This window comes from Scatophagus argus, chromosome 1 (genome assembly GCF_020382885.2).
Source record: "Scatophagus argus isolate fScaArg1 chromosome 1, fScaArg1.pri, whole genome shotgun sequence".
In the NCBI taxonomy this organism is placed as follows: domain Eukaryota; kingdom Metazoa; phylum Chordata; class Actinopteri; family Scatophagidae; genus Scatophagus; species Scatophagus argus.
This window is the reverse complement of record NC_058493.1, coordinates 14,811,292-14,830,010: the sequence shown is the minus strand read 5'-3', so window position 1 is coordinate 14,830,010 and position 18,719 is coordinate 14,811,292. Positions and strand designations below refer to the sequence as shown.

The window sequence follows — 18,719 nt, the reverse complement described above, 5'->3', positions numbered from 1 at the left end:
AAAGTGAAAAATATCTCAAGGCCATTGTTTTTGTGATTAATCACATAAATACCTGTTACGGTCTTGTAAGCATATGCTCTTCATGGTTTACTTGTATTTTCTAATGATGAATCTTTATCTGGTTTGTGAATGCAAAAGTGGAGGGAGACCGCAAGAAGGGAAGAGAGAGAAAAAGAGGGAGAGAGGTGGAGTTTTGCAGGATGTTATCAACATCCTGTCTGTGTGACCTGGTGCTAATGCTCATGTAAGACAGCGATCTGCTGGCTCTGGTAATCCCTCCGAGACAAAGGGGAAAAAAATCCACAAAAACCTTGTTCTCTTTCACACACAAGAACAAAGAATGATGTTGTGATATTGTTATTATTATTATTTAGTGTTACCATGTGAAGTGACATCCAAGTAACATAAAGCAAGTAGAAGATATACGTAAGGTGTCGAACGTGATAAACACGTTAAGCATTGTCAGCCTCAGCGTGATCATGTTAGCATGCTAACAATAGCAATTAGAGAATAATAATAATAATAATAAAAAACTCAGGAAGAAGAGGCAGGAACAAAACACTTCTTATTTCAAGTAAAGTCCTCTACCCCCCACAACCTCACACACACTTGTATAAAATAAGAGGTGTAAATAACCAAGAAAATCACTACTCCCAAGCCAAACAGATGGATGCTCTCACAATGTCGAAGGGTTAGCATAGTGATAGAAAGTGCAAGAAGAAAAAAGAAAAACATCACTCAAGTATGCATGCAGCCAGAGATGGAAATCATTTCCTGAAAGAGAGAGAGAGAGAGAGAGAGAGAGAGAGAGAGAGAGAGAGAGAGAGAGAGAGAGAGCGAGCAGGCAAGCAAAGTGCAGCTCCAGCTCTCCCAGGAAGTCTATTAGTGTGGGAAAGGTGAGAGCCAAGGGCAGGCTGGGTTTAAGGGTTAGAGGTAGGGATATGGTTAGTGTGTGTATGGGCCTGGAGCTGACTGATGATGGATGAACAGGGCAAGAAAGAAAATGGGAGGTGGAGGGGTTCTGGCTGAGGGGGTTCTTCCTGGTTTTTAAGCAGGCATTAATAATATTTCCTTTTTCTACCAGCTGAAGTGGTATACACATAAATCCTCATACATGTGTAAGCATAAACATGAACAATATTAATAAACAAATAGCCGCAGAAGTTTCTCTGTTGATACCACACACACACACACACACATACCCACACAAGATTTGCACCAAATATAATATGATGCATTTAACCACAATTAACTGGTTGAGGTAAATGTCCATTGATGACAGTGTGTGGACATTTTCTGAACTCAGACATGGGCAGAATTCCCCAGTGTCCAGGTATCACCAGCTGGCATCGGCTCGCTCAACAATCATCATCTCAAACTGCTTTTATTACAGGAAATTGCATGTGGAATGAGTACCAATCTGACTCCCCACACATCTGTGAATGGGGGGGAGCCCAATGACGCAGAAGGAGGTGAAAAACTTAAGTAGGACTGAGTTGGTGAGTGAGTGTGTGCAGTGTGTGTGTATGTTTTGCAGTCTCTGTGAGAACCGGTTTTAGACTTTCAAGGTGAGGAAAAATTTCCAAGATGAGGCTGTATTTGCTCATCCCGACTTCTTGGAGAGTTTAAGATAGGAGTTGTGGTGATGCTTTGCTTAGTGTGATGACTTTGTTTCAGGTTAGGGTTATGATCAAGAGATAATAACCTTTACCATTATCTTTCGTGTGTCCGCATGTGTATTTGTTTTCCAGTATGCCATGTATGTGCGTGTGGTCCTGCTGACGTGATAGATGTGTAGAGAGGGATGAGCATGAGGCTGGGGGCAGTAAACAGTGAGACATGCATGTAGGAGGTCTGGGTGCAGACTAAAGCCAGAGCTGTCAGGATCCCAGACAGAGATACAGATAGATCCCATCCCTCCACATACTGTCACTTGGTCCACACAGCACCATAAACCTTCCCACCCATCAGCCAAGCTTAATGACCATCTGACCAATAGATGATGAGTTTACTGCGGTGCTAGGGTCATCGGCAGCAAATGAATCATGCACCAGAATATATTAACACCAAGGCTCGTTGTATGTTCACTGTGTGTTTGTTAACATTTTCAGATTTACATATTAAGATCACAGCTGTGGTGCACTCTTTGCCCTCTGCCTAGCAGGACATGTTATGGTGGCAACGGGTACATTTTTGGGTCCGTTACTTGAAACAGACCACTTAATCATAGATGAAAGGTTTCAGGCTATGATTCTAATTTTTGTAAATTTTGCAAGATTAGACAGAGCTCAAGAGATTTTGGCTGCATCAACCGCGTAATTGCTACCTCAAGGAAAAATATACTGTAGTGAAAAAGTCATCAAAAATGTGCACATAAACCTCAGCAAAGATTAAAGGAGAAGAAAGTGGTCACAAAAGACATATAGTAAAGCACAAATGATGAAAGACAGAGAGAACTGAATTGTATTTAATGTAAGTATTAATCCCCTAAATAAAAATATTGTGAGTTTTTTTTTTACTTTTTTACATTTACCTACAGTAAATACATATCAGCGTACCCAGTTTATTTTATTTAGCAGACCTTACAGATCTAACACAGAAACATATGGATCATTTTAGTCTGACACTTTATACAGGCGTTATTCTTCTATGATATAACTCGCACTGTATTGTGGATTTATGGTCTATGAGACTGAATTATAGAATATATGTAATATTTTTGCATCACTGGGAAAATACACATATTAACAGGTCTATTACATTGGCAGCAATTCAACTACATACACACGTTTACAACTGTGATGGAAATACACTGAAAACATCTCATTAGAGACATCTCAGAAGAGAATTTGCGCAATTTGAAATGTGCACTGGAATGAGGAATCAAAATTTGTGTCAATGGATCATATGACAATGTTTTTGCATCACAGGTTGTTACTGGGTCTACTTCTCTTGATGAGTTGTATGACTATTAGGCATATTTCATTGGAAAAATACAAATGTAGCCATGTATGATGCAACACTGTAATATTAAAACTAAAACAGACTTAAAACTGAGGATGTGATGAATGAAAACTGTAGTAAATGATTATTATGTTACTCTGTGCTGGGTTTTGTTGTTTCAGTCATCCATTTCTTTTTCTTTCCAATGCTTGGTTTACTCAGAGGACTGCTTACTACAGGGCAGGGTGGTGTGTTTAAGTGTGTGCACGAAGGTGGAAGTAACCCCTCTTCTGACCTTCTATGCGCCCAGGGGTCACACATTGTTCAGGAGGATGCAGACACCCAGGCTGATGGATGACCATTCAGACTGTTTCCCTGGGTTCATATTTACTCGGGAAATCGTAATTCACCCCCTTGGAAGTAGCTCAAGGAGGACCAGGTCCCCTCTTCTCCTCACACTTATTTTCTCCTGGATCCAGGATGCTATGAACAGACTGAGCGCTCAGCTGCCTTTGCAGAGCTTTAAGCAGAGGTTGAATAAATCTTCAGCCACAGCTGCTCCCTCTTCAGTCTCTACAGAGCTGTGCTGGGCTGAGGGCTGAGGCAGAATATGGTGAAATCAAAATTACAGCTTGTTTTTTTTTTTTCTTTGATGCATCATTGCATACACACTATACTTAAGGCACTCATGTACATTTACTCACATTCTTGGTGATCAGAAGATGTGATGACAGGATGATGCACTCATGACCCAGTGTTTAGTGTGAATGTGACTGTGTCTGAGAATGAGCCATAAAATGCCTTCAGTTTTCAACATTTCATATAATTTGGCAAACTTCGTGAGTGGTGTCATGGGCCTTCAATTCCTCCGAATGCACACAGCTATGACCCTCAGTTTTACTGTCTACAAGTTCACAGTGTATTTTTTGCAGTGTTTTGCAACATTAAAATATAAGTAAAAACCTCTTTCCACGTGAGGCACAAGAAAAAAAGCCCCTCTCTCATGGAAGCATGCTTGTTCAAACCACAAAAGGTACTCTCACATCCCCAAACTTTAAAGGAACTCTCTCGATTTCATGCCCAAAATAACAATGAAAAGCAACTTTAATCATGTTTCTCACACAGCCATGAAGAGGACATGTGAACAAGTTGGTGGCTGCATTCATCTTTAAAATCGGTGTGATTAAAAAAAATCCTGCAAGCTGCATCTCTCGTGCGAGACACATTGTCCATTAGTTTTCTCAGGTTTACTACATAATGACATCATAGGTCACTCTAGCTACCTAATGGGGCCAGTGACCAAGACTGATGATTCCTTAGCTCGGTGCACACCATCACCACCCGCACTCTCTGCCAAGTATTCAATTATGGTGAGTAATTGGGTGTAGATGAGGTAGAGATCACTGTTGGCTCTGTTAGGAAAGTCTTGGAAAAGTGTGTGTAACAGAGAACGAGAGGGAGAGAGAATTTTGTCTGTCGTGTCTTGACTGACTTTGTAATAAAAAGAGTTTCTAAACAGGCCACATGAACACTCAAGCAGAAAATTCTGGAGCCTGTGTGGCTCATTAGTTAAACTTAAAGTTAGTGGAAAAAGACAGAAACAGCACATTAAATAGATGAAGAGCAGTCCCTGGCTGTAAAAACTTCATGTAACATTTCCTGGTAGCAAAACAATCTAGATATTTCATTCCCAAAATTGTACATATACATTTTTAGATAAAATCCATTTAAACAGGTATAAACAACTCCAAAAAGATAAAAACAATAACTTTAATCTAAAACCACAGTGAGTTTTTGTATCAGCGTACAGTGGCTTTATGTAATGTCTGGTTTCCAGATAAGATCAGACTTCAGTATCCTCCACAGGACCACAAACTTTGTTAATGTGTGCACCTCCCAGATGACTTTCTCTTAATAACCTCCACTGAGACTCTTAAGTCTCCTTTGACAGCAACAATCTCCTGCCTTATCTTTTTTTTCCTGTTTGTTTTCCCTTTATGCTTAACTGTAATTGTTGAAATAACAACGGACATGAGTGACAGAGAAGAGTGCAGCTGTCAAGTTGAATAAACACAATATGAACTTCTCTGACAATACAACTACGTTGGACTTTTAATAAACATTTTTTGCAGACAATGCAAAATACAGTCTGTGTGTAACATATTCTGCAGGGCAATTGCAAGAAAAATATCCGTGATAACAAATAAACAATTTTCCCAGAAAGCACATTGAAAGATAGGATCTTCGTTCCCTGAAGGAATTACACTGGAAAATGAAGGACTGGAACTGACAGTAGCGTGCATCAAGAGAGCCAAAACCTGTTTGTTATCAGTGGCACAAAATGAAAAAAAAAAAAAAGTTTGAGGAAGCTTAAAATGCTGATTCCATCTGACAAATAAAATTATGCACCCCCTGATTACTGATTACCACAGATTTAACCATCATTCACACCGTGAAGAACAGAAAAAAGTTGCGACTTGAATAATAATGATGATGATAAATAATAAATCAAAAATAAAATGAAGACCACCACTAGTGTTGAGGTGGAAAATGGAACACTGTGAAATTAAAAAGAAAAAAAAACTATGAAACTTATTTAGATAATCAGTGAGAAATAGTTCAGTACTTTTAAGTGAAATGAATAAAGGCTTAATTACGTGCAAGGTCTAAAATATTTTATGTATACATTTCATGTACTTGTATGTATTTTAACTCTTATGTATCCTGTTGTGTGCAAGAAAATGTGATGTTGCAAGGCAGTCATTTTTGACTTCATGTGGCCACTAGATGGCAACATGTAACTCAAGGTGGTTTGTCCAAGTTGTTGTCTTTGAGCAAGAATACCATGAAAAGCCAACTAGAAAATAAAGAGAATTATTTTTCAGTAACAGAGCTTCTCCCAACAAACAGCTATTTCCTCTTTTTCTTAAGTTTCACTATTTCCTTCTCTTGCTTTTGAGCACTCTTATGACACGAGCCTTACTTTTTCTGCCCTAAGTTACATAAGCAGGATTTTCCCCCATCCACTTTCTATTGATGTGAACTGTAAACTGTGTTAACCATCATGGTTAACTAGCCATAGAAGATCTGCTTCAATGATCCTCAGTGCTGCTCCCTTTTCTTTCCCTCTATGGGACACAGCAGTGGACGGTAACATGCAAATCTTGTGATAAAAATACTCTTGAACCTCTCACTGGGTTACTGCTTCTCAACATGCAAATTGTTCACAATTTCTCCTGTCTGCAAGAATTACTTTCCCTCTCGTGATCCAAATTTTGAGAGATACCATTTTAATAGTACGTCACGTTATCTAAATATAATATAATTATAAACTTAGGATGACGCAGTACACCCATCACAGTTTCCAAATGAAATTAAGAGATTCATTGTGTAAATGACTTTAACGCTGTGCTGCAGGTAATTCCACCTCAGTCATTTTATGGTCATGTTTGGGTTCTGGTATTTCAAAGAGGGAAGTATGTACTGTCACCGTACTTTCTACTTAGACATGTGGCCGACAGACAGCTTGGCCTTTTCAGCTGTACTCGGACCATTTTAGAGCAACTTTAAATAATCTCCATCCCAGCAGCACCTGCTGCCTGGACAGTGTGTGACTTCTTACTCAGAAAGAGGTTGTGTAATCAATGTGACTTATACAGGTCTAAAGATATAGTTGGAAACAAGGTTTAAAACCACAAAGATCTTGTTCCTCAATTGATAACGATTGAGTTAGGTGGGCAGTGTACACAAAAATAATGTGGGGAAAAAACAGTGCTCTTCTATATGTAATCCTGAAATATGAGCAATATTAATTATTGTTGTTTGTGTTGGTTTTTTTTAGGGTATTTTTTGACGGGGGCAGATGATTTTTCTTCTGCTGAGCTTTTTTTTCAAGTTCTTGGTTTTTTTTTTGTAAACATATATATTTACATATATACTTTCACAGAATGAGTAAATTCATAATACCTGTTGAGACTGCAGAAAATATGTTTCTCAGGTATCACATAACTGTAACCTTTCTGACAACCCACATCCCGTCATCTCTGTACTTTGCATGCACACACACACACACACACACACACACACACACACACACACACACACACAATCACCCATTGAGCACTGAGCTGTAAGCTGCATGTCAATACAGCTCTCATGCTACCCCAGCTCTGGTTCCCCGGGGACTGTCACCCCGCCCTGGCCTTCCCCTCCATCTAGACATCCATAACCTTCTTTTACTACTGATAAGTTTTGTTTTGCCTGAATATGAAACAGAAGTATGCTTTGCCTTAGTTTTAATTAAGTGTACTGCACAGTAAGTGCAGTACACCCTTTTGAATGCAGCCCATTAAGTCCTGCATTCAAAAGGGTGGGACATATTTAAAGCAATGAAATATATTTTTATAGTTTGTGTCTTTCTCATCACAGACGTATGGATCCCCCCCCAATCATATCTGATTCCCACAAGCCAAAGTTTATAAAAAACTTAGTTGATTGTCTATATCTTTTTCACAGATGGTCACTGTGTTGACTGTTCCTCTTTTCAGTGGAGAAGTTGTATGCTGGACCATCTTCCTGGGCTCCTTCCTGTGTTTCCTGTCCAGATCAGGCGGTCAAGGATCACTCATGTCAGAGAGTGCAGCAGGACACTGACTGACGCAATTCTCAGATGCCACTTTACAGGCTGATTCAATTTGTCCAGTCTCCTTTAAAATAACATTTAATCCAAGCCTGTAATCACTTTAGAAAATGTACACTGACAGAGTTTATGTTTATGTCGGTAGCTAATTCCTACATAATTACTTTATCTGTTTCTTTTAATAATGTTAGTCCTTTTGTTCTGTTGTTACTGTGAGGAACCTAAGAATCGGACTAATCAAACATTAAAAGCATTAAGACCACATAGACAGAGAAAAGGAAGATTCATTGATGGCAGGTTACAATCAACAGCTTTCCTGTAAATCAGCATACTTCTTTGTCTTTACTCAGCTATAAATCAGTCTCGCAACATCACACAAATTCCAACGTTTGCACATTTCTTTAAAACTGTTGTTGTCTTTCATACAGATGCTGATTCAGAGATTTGAAGTACTCGTATATTTATTTCTTATTTCTCGTTACAGCGTCTCACCTTACAAAATTAAACCTGAAGCTGAGCTCTGTAGATGGGAGGTTATAGGGACCTTTTGTTTTGAAGGACATGAACTGATACTGATTAGAGGATATGATCCTTGATCAGTGGCTAACATGGTGTGTGTGTGTGTGCGTGGGTGTATGTGTGTGTACGTGTGTGCATGTGTGTGTGTTCATGTATACAAAACATGTGTGGTTAGGTGGCTTTCTCCCTGAGTCCCAGGATGTGGTTCCTCGTCCACCTGTCTCTCCACTGACAGCGTCCTCAGTGCTCTCCCAGTTCCTCTCTGGATGCTTATTCTCATCTCACCCCCCACTGACTCTAAACCAGTGTTCCCCCCAGAGACACCACCAACGCCTTCAGCACCACCTCTTGCATAACACAACCTGTTTATTGCAAATCACAGCTTACGATCAAGACATTCTTTTCATACAGTTTGACTCACTCACCTGGCATGATGAGAAGAAGGCCTTTAATTACAGACATTACATTGGCAACTTTTTTAGATTAACATAAAGCGTCTGAAATATACTAAAACACAAATGAGAAAATAATGTGTGTCGCAAAAGTGTTTTTTATTAGAACTTGTGAGTGTTTATGTTAAATTCTGAAAAAACTGAAAAATGCAGTGGGAAGCAACAACAGTTTAACTGAAGGACAGTGCTGAGACTGCAACCAAACCAAGGGACACTGTTTGAAAGGACTGAAGAGTCAGCAATACAGTCAAGTCAGGAAACAACAAAAATAGACAAAGTAATTCATTTAATTTATGAGGAAAAGCTTTCAGTTTGTGTTATTCCTCTTTTTAGCTTGATTTCCTTGAAGCGCTTCTTTTCACAAAATAGATGCTGTTTCCTTTAAGTGCCCAGTGTACAATACAGTATATTGAACAATAACGTAATGTAATGGAGCAGGGGGCCATGGTTCTGTATGGTAGCAACATCAGTTATGTTTGTCAGTCGTCTCTAATGATTTATTGTGGGAAGCCTCAGACACCACAGAGATGTTGCAATGCAAAGAGAACCACACTGCAGACACTGAAAATCTGAGCAGAAAAGAGACTTCGTTAGCAGAAATTCACACAAGCATGTGCCTCTTTTTCTTTCTACAGAATTCCTGTCAGAGCTGGAGGGGAAAAAAACTGATCTTTTTATAAAATGCAATCTTTTGTTTAGTAATGCTACTCTCAAAACTGAACATAAATAAGAGTATTGTTCCACCTCCATAGTCCTCCCTGTGTTCTTTGAGATTTTACTGTCTTCTCTCGTTTGACCACCAGTTTCTTATGTAAAACTTGAACCCACTGAGAAACTAGTTTTTTAAAATATTCTATGTTTTCTCTGTAATTACATACAGTAGAATCTTACAGAACGGAAAACACACAAGTGTAGCAGTGGAAGAGTTTTGGAGTCAGCTCACTATGTTACTGCACAGGCCTGGTGTTTCAGATATGGATGTTGTAGCAAAGAAACTGCAAATTATAAAACTTAGATGCTTCATGCACATCTTCAACTTCATCATCTTCTGTTCCAGTTGAATAATGGACAAAAAAGTGTTTCTGCAGGACATTGTGGTGTGACAGTGATGTTCAAGTTTGACATTTCGGGTGTAAAATGTCACCACATACCAAGGCTATGTCCAACAAGGGTGCATCAAAACAAATCACACCCATTAAACTTAGCTAAGCACAGAGATTGGAAAGAGGGGGAACAAATAGCCTCTGTCTTAATGCACCTGCCAACACTTTTAAAGCTAAATCCACACGTTATCTCGTTGGAGTAAAAACAAGGTGCTGGTACCTGGTGAGATTTCTGGACAGAGCCAGACTGTTTGCCGTGCCTGCAGCCTTTGTGCTGAGCTGACCCGCTGCTTCACATTTAGCACATAGATAGAAGAGTGGCATCTATATTCTTATCTAACTCAGAGAAATAAAAGAAATAACGTATTTCCCAAAACGTACTTCAGAGCTGACACAGTGATGATGGGTTTTTTTTTATAGTACTTTTCAAAATAAAGGGTAAAAAAGAGGTCAACACTAAAGTAAACAACAAAAATGTTAGAATAATTAGACAAGTGAAGAATTAAAAAACTAGAACACAATACAACTACAGGTAATAAGAAGCCTGCAAATATAAATTCTGAGCAGAGCAATTCAATTTCACAATTAAATAATATTCATCAAGTTACTTCCCTGTTGAAATTTGGTGTAATGAATCAATACAGTTAGGCGGTAAACAGTCTTTTATCTTTGTTTGTGCTTTTAAAACAATACTTATTCAAAGGCTTCTCCGGGATTTTTGACATTTACCCAGATACTGTAATTCCAAGTTCACCAGTAGAGTATTCGCATCACAGATTACATGGCATATGTGTGTATCATAAATACATCATGTTAGTCTCTGACATGCTGTTTGGGGGTGGGGGGGTAGAGTCAGTTTCCTGAGACAGTTTTTGAAGTAAGTTCCTGTTCTGTGGAACTTAGACAGAACTCCCCCATAAAGATAACCACACACACACACACACACAAACACACACACACACACACACACACACCCAGTATCCCACCTGTGTTTTATTCAGTCAACCACTGATTAAATAGTCTAATTTAAGTAGAAGGTTTTATCCACACGTCATATGAGGAGCACATGACCTCTTTCACTATGTGCCCTGTGTGGGTCATTACAGTAAACCTTTTTTTCATTATTAAAACACTGACTGGCTGAGCTACTCAGTCAAATTTATTGTTTGGAATTTCTGTTTATACACTTAGTTTGTGACAAAGATATGTAAGAGTAGATTATACGTGGCAGCATTTATAATGATCTTTAGAAACCCTTGTTTTTTGTGTTGGGGAACTGAAATTGTTTCTTGTTTTTTTTGTTTGTTTGTGCGTGCGCGTGTCTACCGAAATTCTGTTGAACGCACTTCCCTGCCAATATTACCAGTTTGACGTGAGATGACACTGATTTTTAATGACCAAACTGTGAGACACAGGAGAACAAGAAGAAGGGATGTTGCTGTCTCATTGTGACAACTTAACCATTCAATCATTTTTGTCCTTTCTCTGTTACTCAGCGGGGAGATGGGGAGGGGGGGGGTGGAATTTTCCCTGCCTTCAGTAGCCTAGATCCTTCTTTTACTTTCATACCATGCCTTTGTTTCATCATTCCTAATTCCTGACTAATAATCAGTATGTATACATAATAGATGACTGTCTCAGTAGCGGAGGAATTCCCTCTATAACACTTTGTTATTATCACTGATGTGACAAAAGAACCGGTGGCCTTTTAAACGATCTACCTCACAGTTGTGAAAAAGATTTCAGTCAGATGAGAAATTCTTCACTGTCTCAAATAACTTTACATTGTAAATTCATATTTTAATGTTCCACTTCTGCAGAGATAGTAGACTTGTGTGAAATTTGCTTTAACCGCCCAGACATTTGTAGTTTGTGCAGCCAAGCATTGTTCAAACCACAAAAGCTCGAATAAAGATCCTAAATATCTCTTGAGATTCTTAACGAGTTGCATTAAATTATATGGACATTTATAGGAAATTATGCATAAGGTGTCAAGAATTTTCTATTTGATATAAGGATTCAGGCATTGAAACATTGTGTTGTAGCTTTGAGTGTTTCATCCATCAAGCGTGATATTCAGTCACTCAAGCATTGAAACAGGCAGGCAGAAAAATGTTGCATACTCCGTGAAGAATTTCTTGTTTTTACATTTTGCTCCCACCTGACAGCTTTGCATATGGTTTTATATGCAGAGACTTGCATGAGGTAGGTAGTCTACTACAAACATCATGGTTTAGTTTTGTTGTTGTCAGAATTGCAGTATTTTGTCTTGGCCTGTGTGGATGTGCAGGATCAGTGCAGAACCAATCTCATAAATATAATTCAACAATTTAAATGGTTGAAATAGGTACCTGGATAGTCCAAAATAGTATGGCAAGTTTTGGAAAATAGTTGACAGGAATTTAAGACAAATGCAATTTGTAATTAATTAGAAAAAAACATGGTCTCATTATCTTTAGGAGAAACTTTTGAGTCTAACCTGTGCACATCAGCACAGCGCACCATACTGTTGTGTACTGGTCTTTTTTTCCCTTTTTTTCTTTAATAACTCAACAGTCAACATTAAGTGAAATAACAATTTGATTACAATGAAACGAGCACATCTGTAGTTCAGTAAAAAACATGTTTTACTCAAAATGCAGTTTATAAAAAATGTTGAAACAAAGGTCATGTAGGCTACAACAGTCTGATAGTAAAACCTATCTGTAATGTAATGCTACATTGCATGTAAATTTTATCAACTCATACATAGATTTTTTTATTTACTGTAAAAAAAAATGTAAAAATAGATGACAAAATATTTCTATTTGGTTTGTTTATCCAAAAGGCCAGCACATAAGGTAGCAACTCCACTGTAGAAACAACAATAATAAAAATGATGCATGTCAAAATAGACTTCAGTTTTGAGAACTAAATTGCTTTCATAAATCAAACTGTTGTCATGTTTGTTTTAAAGATATAAGACTGAAGGGTGAATTTGTTCTTAAGGCTTTGAAACACTTTAGTTGTGTGTAATAGATGTAAATGATCTGCTGGATGATAACTGTCTCTTGTAATAATTAATCAGAGGTGTGAGACAGAGTCTGTGTTAGTGCTGTACATATGCAAATAGAAATATTACTGATATACAAAATATCAGGGGCATCTTATCACTGAGCTATAGCTTAAATGATAACAGATTTGCTCCTCTTTATCTTTATGTCTGCACTGTGACCGGTATGGATTTAGACAGTCAAAACTAATTGTGAAACTCTCCCTAATGTGATGTACATTCAGTCTGGTACACATTTACAGGCGCTTGTGGAAGGTCACAGTTCAGGCTGTAATGGGCATGTTGTCTCTGTAGCACGCTGGCCTCTGGGGGGAGCTGTAGCTGCACAAGTCCTGGTAGATGCGGGCCATCTGGTCACTGGTCAGATTATCAGGCATCTCCAGGTTTGGGTTATTGCAGTAGGGCTGAGAGCGCCGCATGTTCAGTGCCTCCAGCAGGTGCTGGCAGTGCACCACACTGATCTGCCATAACAAGAGGAGACAGAGCAATGCAATTTTATTGTCAGCATAAAGCGATGACTCTTTTTCTGCTGTGGGAAGGTGTCAAGACTCCATTTTCTGTGTAGCCAATCTGCTGTTTGAGTGCAATGTATGTTATGACTTCACTGGTCTTACCTGCACAATGATCAATTTATTCTTGGCACTGTTCAGATCATGGAGCTCCTCTCCAAAACAAAGAGTCACTGTCGGATCAGGAGCAGGAAACTGACCCTCCTGGTACAGCTGAAGAGCTGGAACATACAAAGTATGTGAACAGCTGTTTAGACAATATTTGCAAGTTGTCAGTCCACTGTTATGACCTTGCTTACATTAAGTGCTGAGAGGAAATGCATGTGTTTTGCATTGATTTACTCTCTTCAGAGTTTTCAAATAACTAAATAATCATAGAGGCTCACCTTGAAGAAACCTTCCTGTGTCAAAAATCTTGACTACAGCATCCCTCTCAAGCTTGCAAGGCATGGGGCTGTATTGTGAGCCCACTTCTCCCAGCCCAATCCAGAAAACACGGCTCTGGCACAGCCTTTTGATGAAGATGCCCTCTTGGTTGGCACGGACCAGTACGCCTCTCTCCAGGTGTCCCAAGAGCTTGCGTGTGACATGGCGCTGACGGTCGTACTCAATGTGCTCAGCGGGAGGGAAATAAACACTTTGCATGCTGTCTGAACTGTATAGAGCACCACGACCCAGTTGCTGTGCTGGGGAGATCCGGCAGCCCTCTGAATGATTAACCACTGTGCTGTGCATCAGCTTTCCTCCATAGTAGAAGCTTATCATCATCTGAGAGAAAGCTGGAGAGAAGAACACATGGTAACTTTGCAAATGAAAAAGAAGTGCAAATGTCACATGATGCATATATCCTATACTTCATTATTATTAACGCTGAACTATAGGACTTTCATGGAGAACACAAATGAATACCTGAGCTGGGATTGCCTGATGGCAGAGGGTCCTGATGCAATGGGAAAGCTGTAAATTACAGGAGAAAGAGACGAGTTAAGACCCTTTTTAACACAGTGGACACAACCACAGTGTCATGTCATTGTTTTGCTGCATCATCAGAAATCCCGTTTCTCTAGCACGATCTCACGAAGAAATAATAACCTTAGTCAGCAAAGCTCAACAGGATGTTAGTCAATTCTTCCATTGCAGAATTAAACAGACAACCATATAGCCTCCATTTAGCACCCACAATTGTGAGGATATGCCAGTTAGCTTTCCACTGCGGTTATTTTCAGACATTCAATCATGTCTCACAAAGACGAAACAGTCTTACTGTCTTGAGAGATGAGACAAAAGGCAAAGATATGCCCGGTCAGACTTATAGCGACAACACTGAACTGTGAAGCGTTATTTAATCAGTGTATGTTTTTTTGTAAACTGGGTGGAAAAGTGTGCCTTACCATTGATGCTGCCCTGAGACCAATACTCTGGACTGGCCTGGATACTACAGCCCTCCTCCTGCAAAAAGACAATACATAAAGCTATCGTCTACAAAGCACCTTTGTACACGTCACAGTCATGAAGATCAAGTAGGAGTGTGTCGAAGGCGACAGCAGAGTGTAGCAATCAGAAAGGAAAGGTGACAATAAAAACAAAAAAACAAAGCTGAGTGGCAGCAAAGGCATCTAGAAACGGATGTGACAGGGTAGAGAAAAAGATGTAAGATATACGGATTAATCAGAAGCTTAAAGTGAGAGGTAGTCTCACCTCTTTAATGAGCTCCTCTAGTTCTGCAGGGCTGCAGTCCATGTCAGTGATATCACCAGAGCTGGTGGTAGCTACCATGGCTACCATCGAGCTTTTGCCATCTGAAGGTGGAAGAAGAAGACATTAAGACTCTACTCATGGTACAAACAGTAGCTTCCAACTGAACATGCAATATGCTGGAAATATTAGATTACAGCTTTGTGCAAAAATGTCTGTTAAAGGCCACCAGTGCTGGCTTTTAGGACATCAACTGTTAATAACTGTTTTTTTGTAGCTGGATAAGAGAGAGAGATTTTTGATTTTTTTAAAACTGAAAGTTAACACGAGTCACAATGAGACAAACTCACTCTTCTGCTCTTCCTCAGGTACAATGCGGTAGACTTTATAGGGTTCAGAGATGTCAAGCTGTGACCTTTCTGTCACCTCCTCAAAGTCGGGGCTTTTATTCAGGGCACAACGCAGTCTGGTCTTCCATGTTGCAGGCTCAGCCTTGTCTCCTTCCTTAAACTTGCCTTTAAACACAGCCCAGGCCTGTGGAGAGACAAACCGATCACTAACGATATTACTGTACTGGATAAAAGTTGCTTCAGGAACTGTTATGAAAAATGATCCTTTATTTTTCAGCAAAAGAAAGAAAGACAGAAAAAAAAGAATATTTATAATAATAACAAAATAAGAAAATGAAATGCAAAAGTGACACCTAAGCTGCAGGTTTACAATGTTACTATTTAAAAATGAAATCTATTTATTAAATGTTGTCAAGTTAAAAATGTTGAATCTTAAGGCCCAGTGAAATAAATTTAAATGAAAGGTCTAAATTAGAATTTCCTTTCGGAAACAAAAGAACCAGGCTTGAGGACCGATCTATCAAGATTCAGTTTTAGTTTTGGGGGTGCATTAAACCAGCAGCCCCTGTAAAGGTTCCTGTTCGTGGGACTACAGAAGAGGGTGTCAAACCTTGAAAATCGATGCGTCTACTTCTTGGTTGTAATCCTGTTTCCCTGCGTGTTTCCATGGGATTCGGAACAAAGTGCGGCTTTCGTCCTCCCATTGCAGTCCGGAGTATTGCGCGCTCTGGATCTGCTCCATCAGCCACTGCTTCAGTCTGCGACCTCCCGTGTTTGACATCTCGATGGAGAAAAGTTGTTTATAGGTTGTCCACTCGTATCTAAATGAGTCATAATAATAATAATAATAATAATAATAAATAAAAGATTCACTTTTTCTCAGACATTATGATAATTTCTCTTTATCCAAGACAAAAACTCTAACTGGTGTTTTCCAACTTTCACCTTTCAGAAATAAAAGCACTTACGATAAAAAGTCGAGCTATTAGTCCTGTGTGTGATACCCTGAGATGTTGACAGATGGCTCACAGTCAGATTTTGTCAAGTGATTCACCGTTTCTCCGACACATAACCATGAAATTTATACTTCTCCGTGTTATGAATGAAACAGCTGGGAGATGATTTGACAGCGCCGCCTTCCTCTGACCAATGAAATGCGTCGAAGCTTTTGTAGGGCGACCCTTTCCGGAAGTATTTTTCTGTGAAGTGTGGGCATTTACAAGAAATGGCCTGACACAAGCGATGGCTGTTAAGTTGCTGCCCACGCTAAAAGACACGCAGAGGCTGAATAAACCCGGAGAGTCACAAGTTACCTTGTACTGCGGGGATTTCTGCGCTCCACAGAAAGGTGATATGTACCCCTCACACCCACTCACGAGTGGTGAGAAACCAAATAGACTAAGTGCAGGTACGGTAGTGTGCCGCTTGTATGGTGGTGTCGAAATGTTGATTCCACTTGAACTCTTGGAGATTTATATTCGTCTAAAATCAAAAATGTCAAAAATGATGGTGGGAGGACCGTTAGGAGAACTCGAATATCAAACGCTATCAGATAAAAAGGGGATTCACAGTGGAATAATAATGACAAAGCCACTTTATATTTCTATCCACCTCTCCAATAGTTTTCTGCCAAATGTCATGCTATTCAGTGTCATTAATGTTTTGTTTTTACAGAGAAGGTGCTCCTCACCTACTCTCACCATCAAGTCAGAACATTCACGTATATTCCTTTGGGACAGATATAGAGATTTGTCGATTAATCGGTGGCCCAATCAGCAGAAAACTAATTGCCACATATCTTGCTTCAAACATCCTTACAGTATTCCCAGTTGCTAAGCTTACAGTAAGTCTGACTATGCTTTCTGTTAGTATTTACAGAGTAAATTCCACCTTGTCTTCCCATCTAAACATGTCCGCTTGTGGCCGTTAACACACATTGCAAAGCCTCACTCTTCTGAGTCACATTTATTTAATTTAGGGGAAATATTAGGTAAACAAACTAAATTTCAATTCACTTGCAGTTTTGAAGCCAAGCTCCAAAACTGGCATGCCCACAAAAGAAACGATGGGAAGTGTATTTTCTGGAAGATTTTATGATAACAACTTCTTTGTGTGACACCAAAGGTGGGGGGCAAAACCTTGAGGAAGCATTCCTGGTTATTTTCTGTCACTTAAGCATCAGCCAAAACGAACCACAGCACTGATTTGGGATAATGATTGTGGGGGAGAGATTGCTAAATGTACAAAAGTACAAAAATCTGTACTAATACTGTTAAACTTTGCTTACAGTTTGATCTTCATTTCAAGAGAGGATTTTTCTTAAATACTCTTAAGCACACTGTATAAAACTGAATGTCTTACTGATTACTTGGACAAATCAACTCCATTTATACTGGTCTATTATTATGTCTCGGTTATAATGACAAAAACAATTTATTATAATAAGATGTACACCTCATGTTAAGATTTTGATTCCCAGAGGACGCAATAAGACCACTAAGGTGTCAAAAAGCAGTTGAAATTTGACTACAAACACAAACTAAAATTCAGGAACACTCAAACTTCCTGTACTTTAAGGTTATACTGTAAGTCTGTTTTCTGTCTTTTTTGGCTACATTTTCTGGTTATTTTCGTGACGCTGTATACCCTCTGGCCTTTGGTGTCATGCACACTACCAGGTGATCTGCTGAGTAAAACCCAGAAACCTCTCAAACCTCAACCACTGATTTAAATTCAAGAAAAGCTATTCTGGGTTTTAATCAGTGTGGTTACAAAGCTTCTTCATGAGATGACCTGCTGATCTGTGAGTTGTGTACTTGCAATACTCACCGTATATATATATATACACTCATTTTCCCTGTCATAGACACAGACACATTCCACAGTGTTCATAGTACAGATTTATTAGCATGTCCATATTTTTTGTCAGTCACTGCATTTTATTATAAAACACAAACAAAAAACAATAAATAAAGATAAAAAGATCAACCAGAGATTCAGTAAAATCAGGAAGACTTAAGCATTTGGACTGTGGACTGATGTGTAGTTTTACTCGGCTATAGTTTATGTAGCTCAAAGGTATTACTTAAAGGAACATTTTGCCAATTTTAAGTCAAGTCAAGTCAAGTCAACTTTATTTGTATAGCCCATTTTTACAAGCAGTTTGTCTCAAAGGGCTTAACATAACATCAGCAACATCCTCTGCCCTTCGACCCTCACATCGACTAAGGAAAAACTCCCAGAAAAACCTTTAACAGGAAAAAATGGAAGAAACCTCAGGGTGAGCAACAGAGGAGGGATCCCTCACCCAGGACGGGCAGACGTGCAATGGATGTTGTACAGGCAGGAAATCAATTAACAACATGAGAAATGACATTACTAAAAAGATAAGCAAAACAAAATCTCAACTGTTTAGTTTCACTTTTGCTACCACCTCAATATGATTTTAACATTTCAC

General features: G+C 39.1%; 2 protein-coding genes across 2 annotated transcripts in view; one reads left to right on the top strand and one right to left on the bottom strand.

Annotated features, from left to right (window-relative positions):
- The window catches only part of LOC124064477, a 956,368-nt gene that overhangs the window by 292,539 nt on the left and 645,110 nt on the right, over positions 1-18,719 (top strand). The gene's annotated exons all lie outside the window — the stretch shown is intronic.
- irf8 (interferon regulatory factor 8) lies at positions 11,423-16,362 on the bottom strand. The gene is made up of 9 exons (XM_046385334.1): positions 16,231-16,362; positions 15,873-16,083; positions 15,263-15,446; positions 14,916-15,016; positions 14,609-14,666; positions 14,127-14,174; positions 13,604-13,996; positions 13,323-13,438; positions 11,423-13,169 (listed from the first exon to the last, which is right to left on the bottom strand). Exons 2-9 carry the CDS (start codon positions 16,041-16,043, stop codon positions 12,972-12,974), a joined length of 1,269 nt encoding a protein of 422 aa, XP_046241290.1. The 5' UTR covers positions 16,044-16,083; positions 16,231-16,362; the 3' UTR covers positions 11,423-12,971.

Excerpts from the sequence above, each read along its gene's own strand:
- irf8 (XM_046385334.1), bottom strand. The coding sequence starts at position 16,043 with ATGTCAAACACGGGAGGTCGCAGACTGAAGCAGTGGCTGATGGAGCAG. Across the intron at positions 15,447-15,872 it reads TAGACGCATCGATTTTCAAG|GCCTGGGCTGTGTTTAAAGG; the intron begins GTTTGACACCCT and ends GTCTCTCCACAG. Across the intron at positions 13,997-14,126 it reads ATCAGGCAATCCCAGCTCAG|CTTTCTCTCAGATGATGATA; the intron begins GTATTCATTTGT and ends TCTTCTCTCCAG.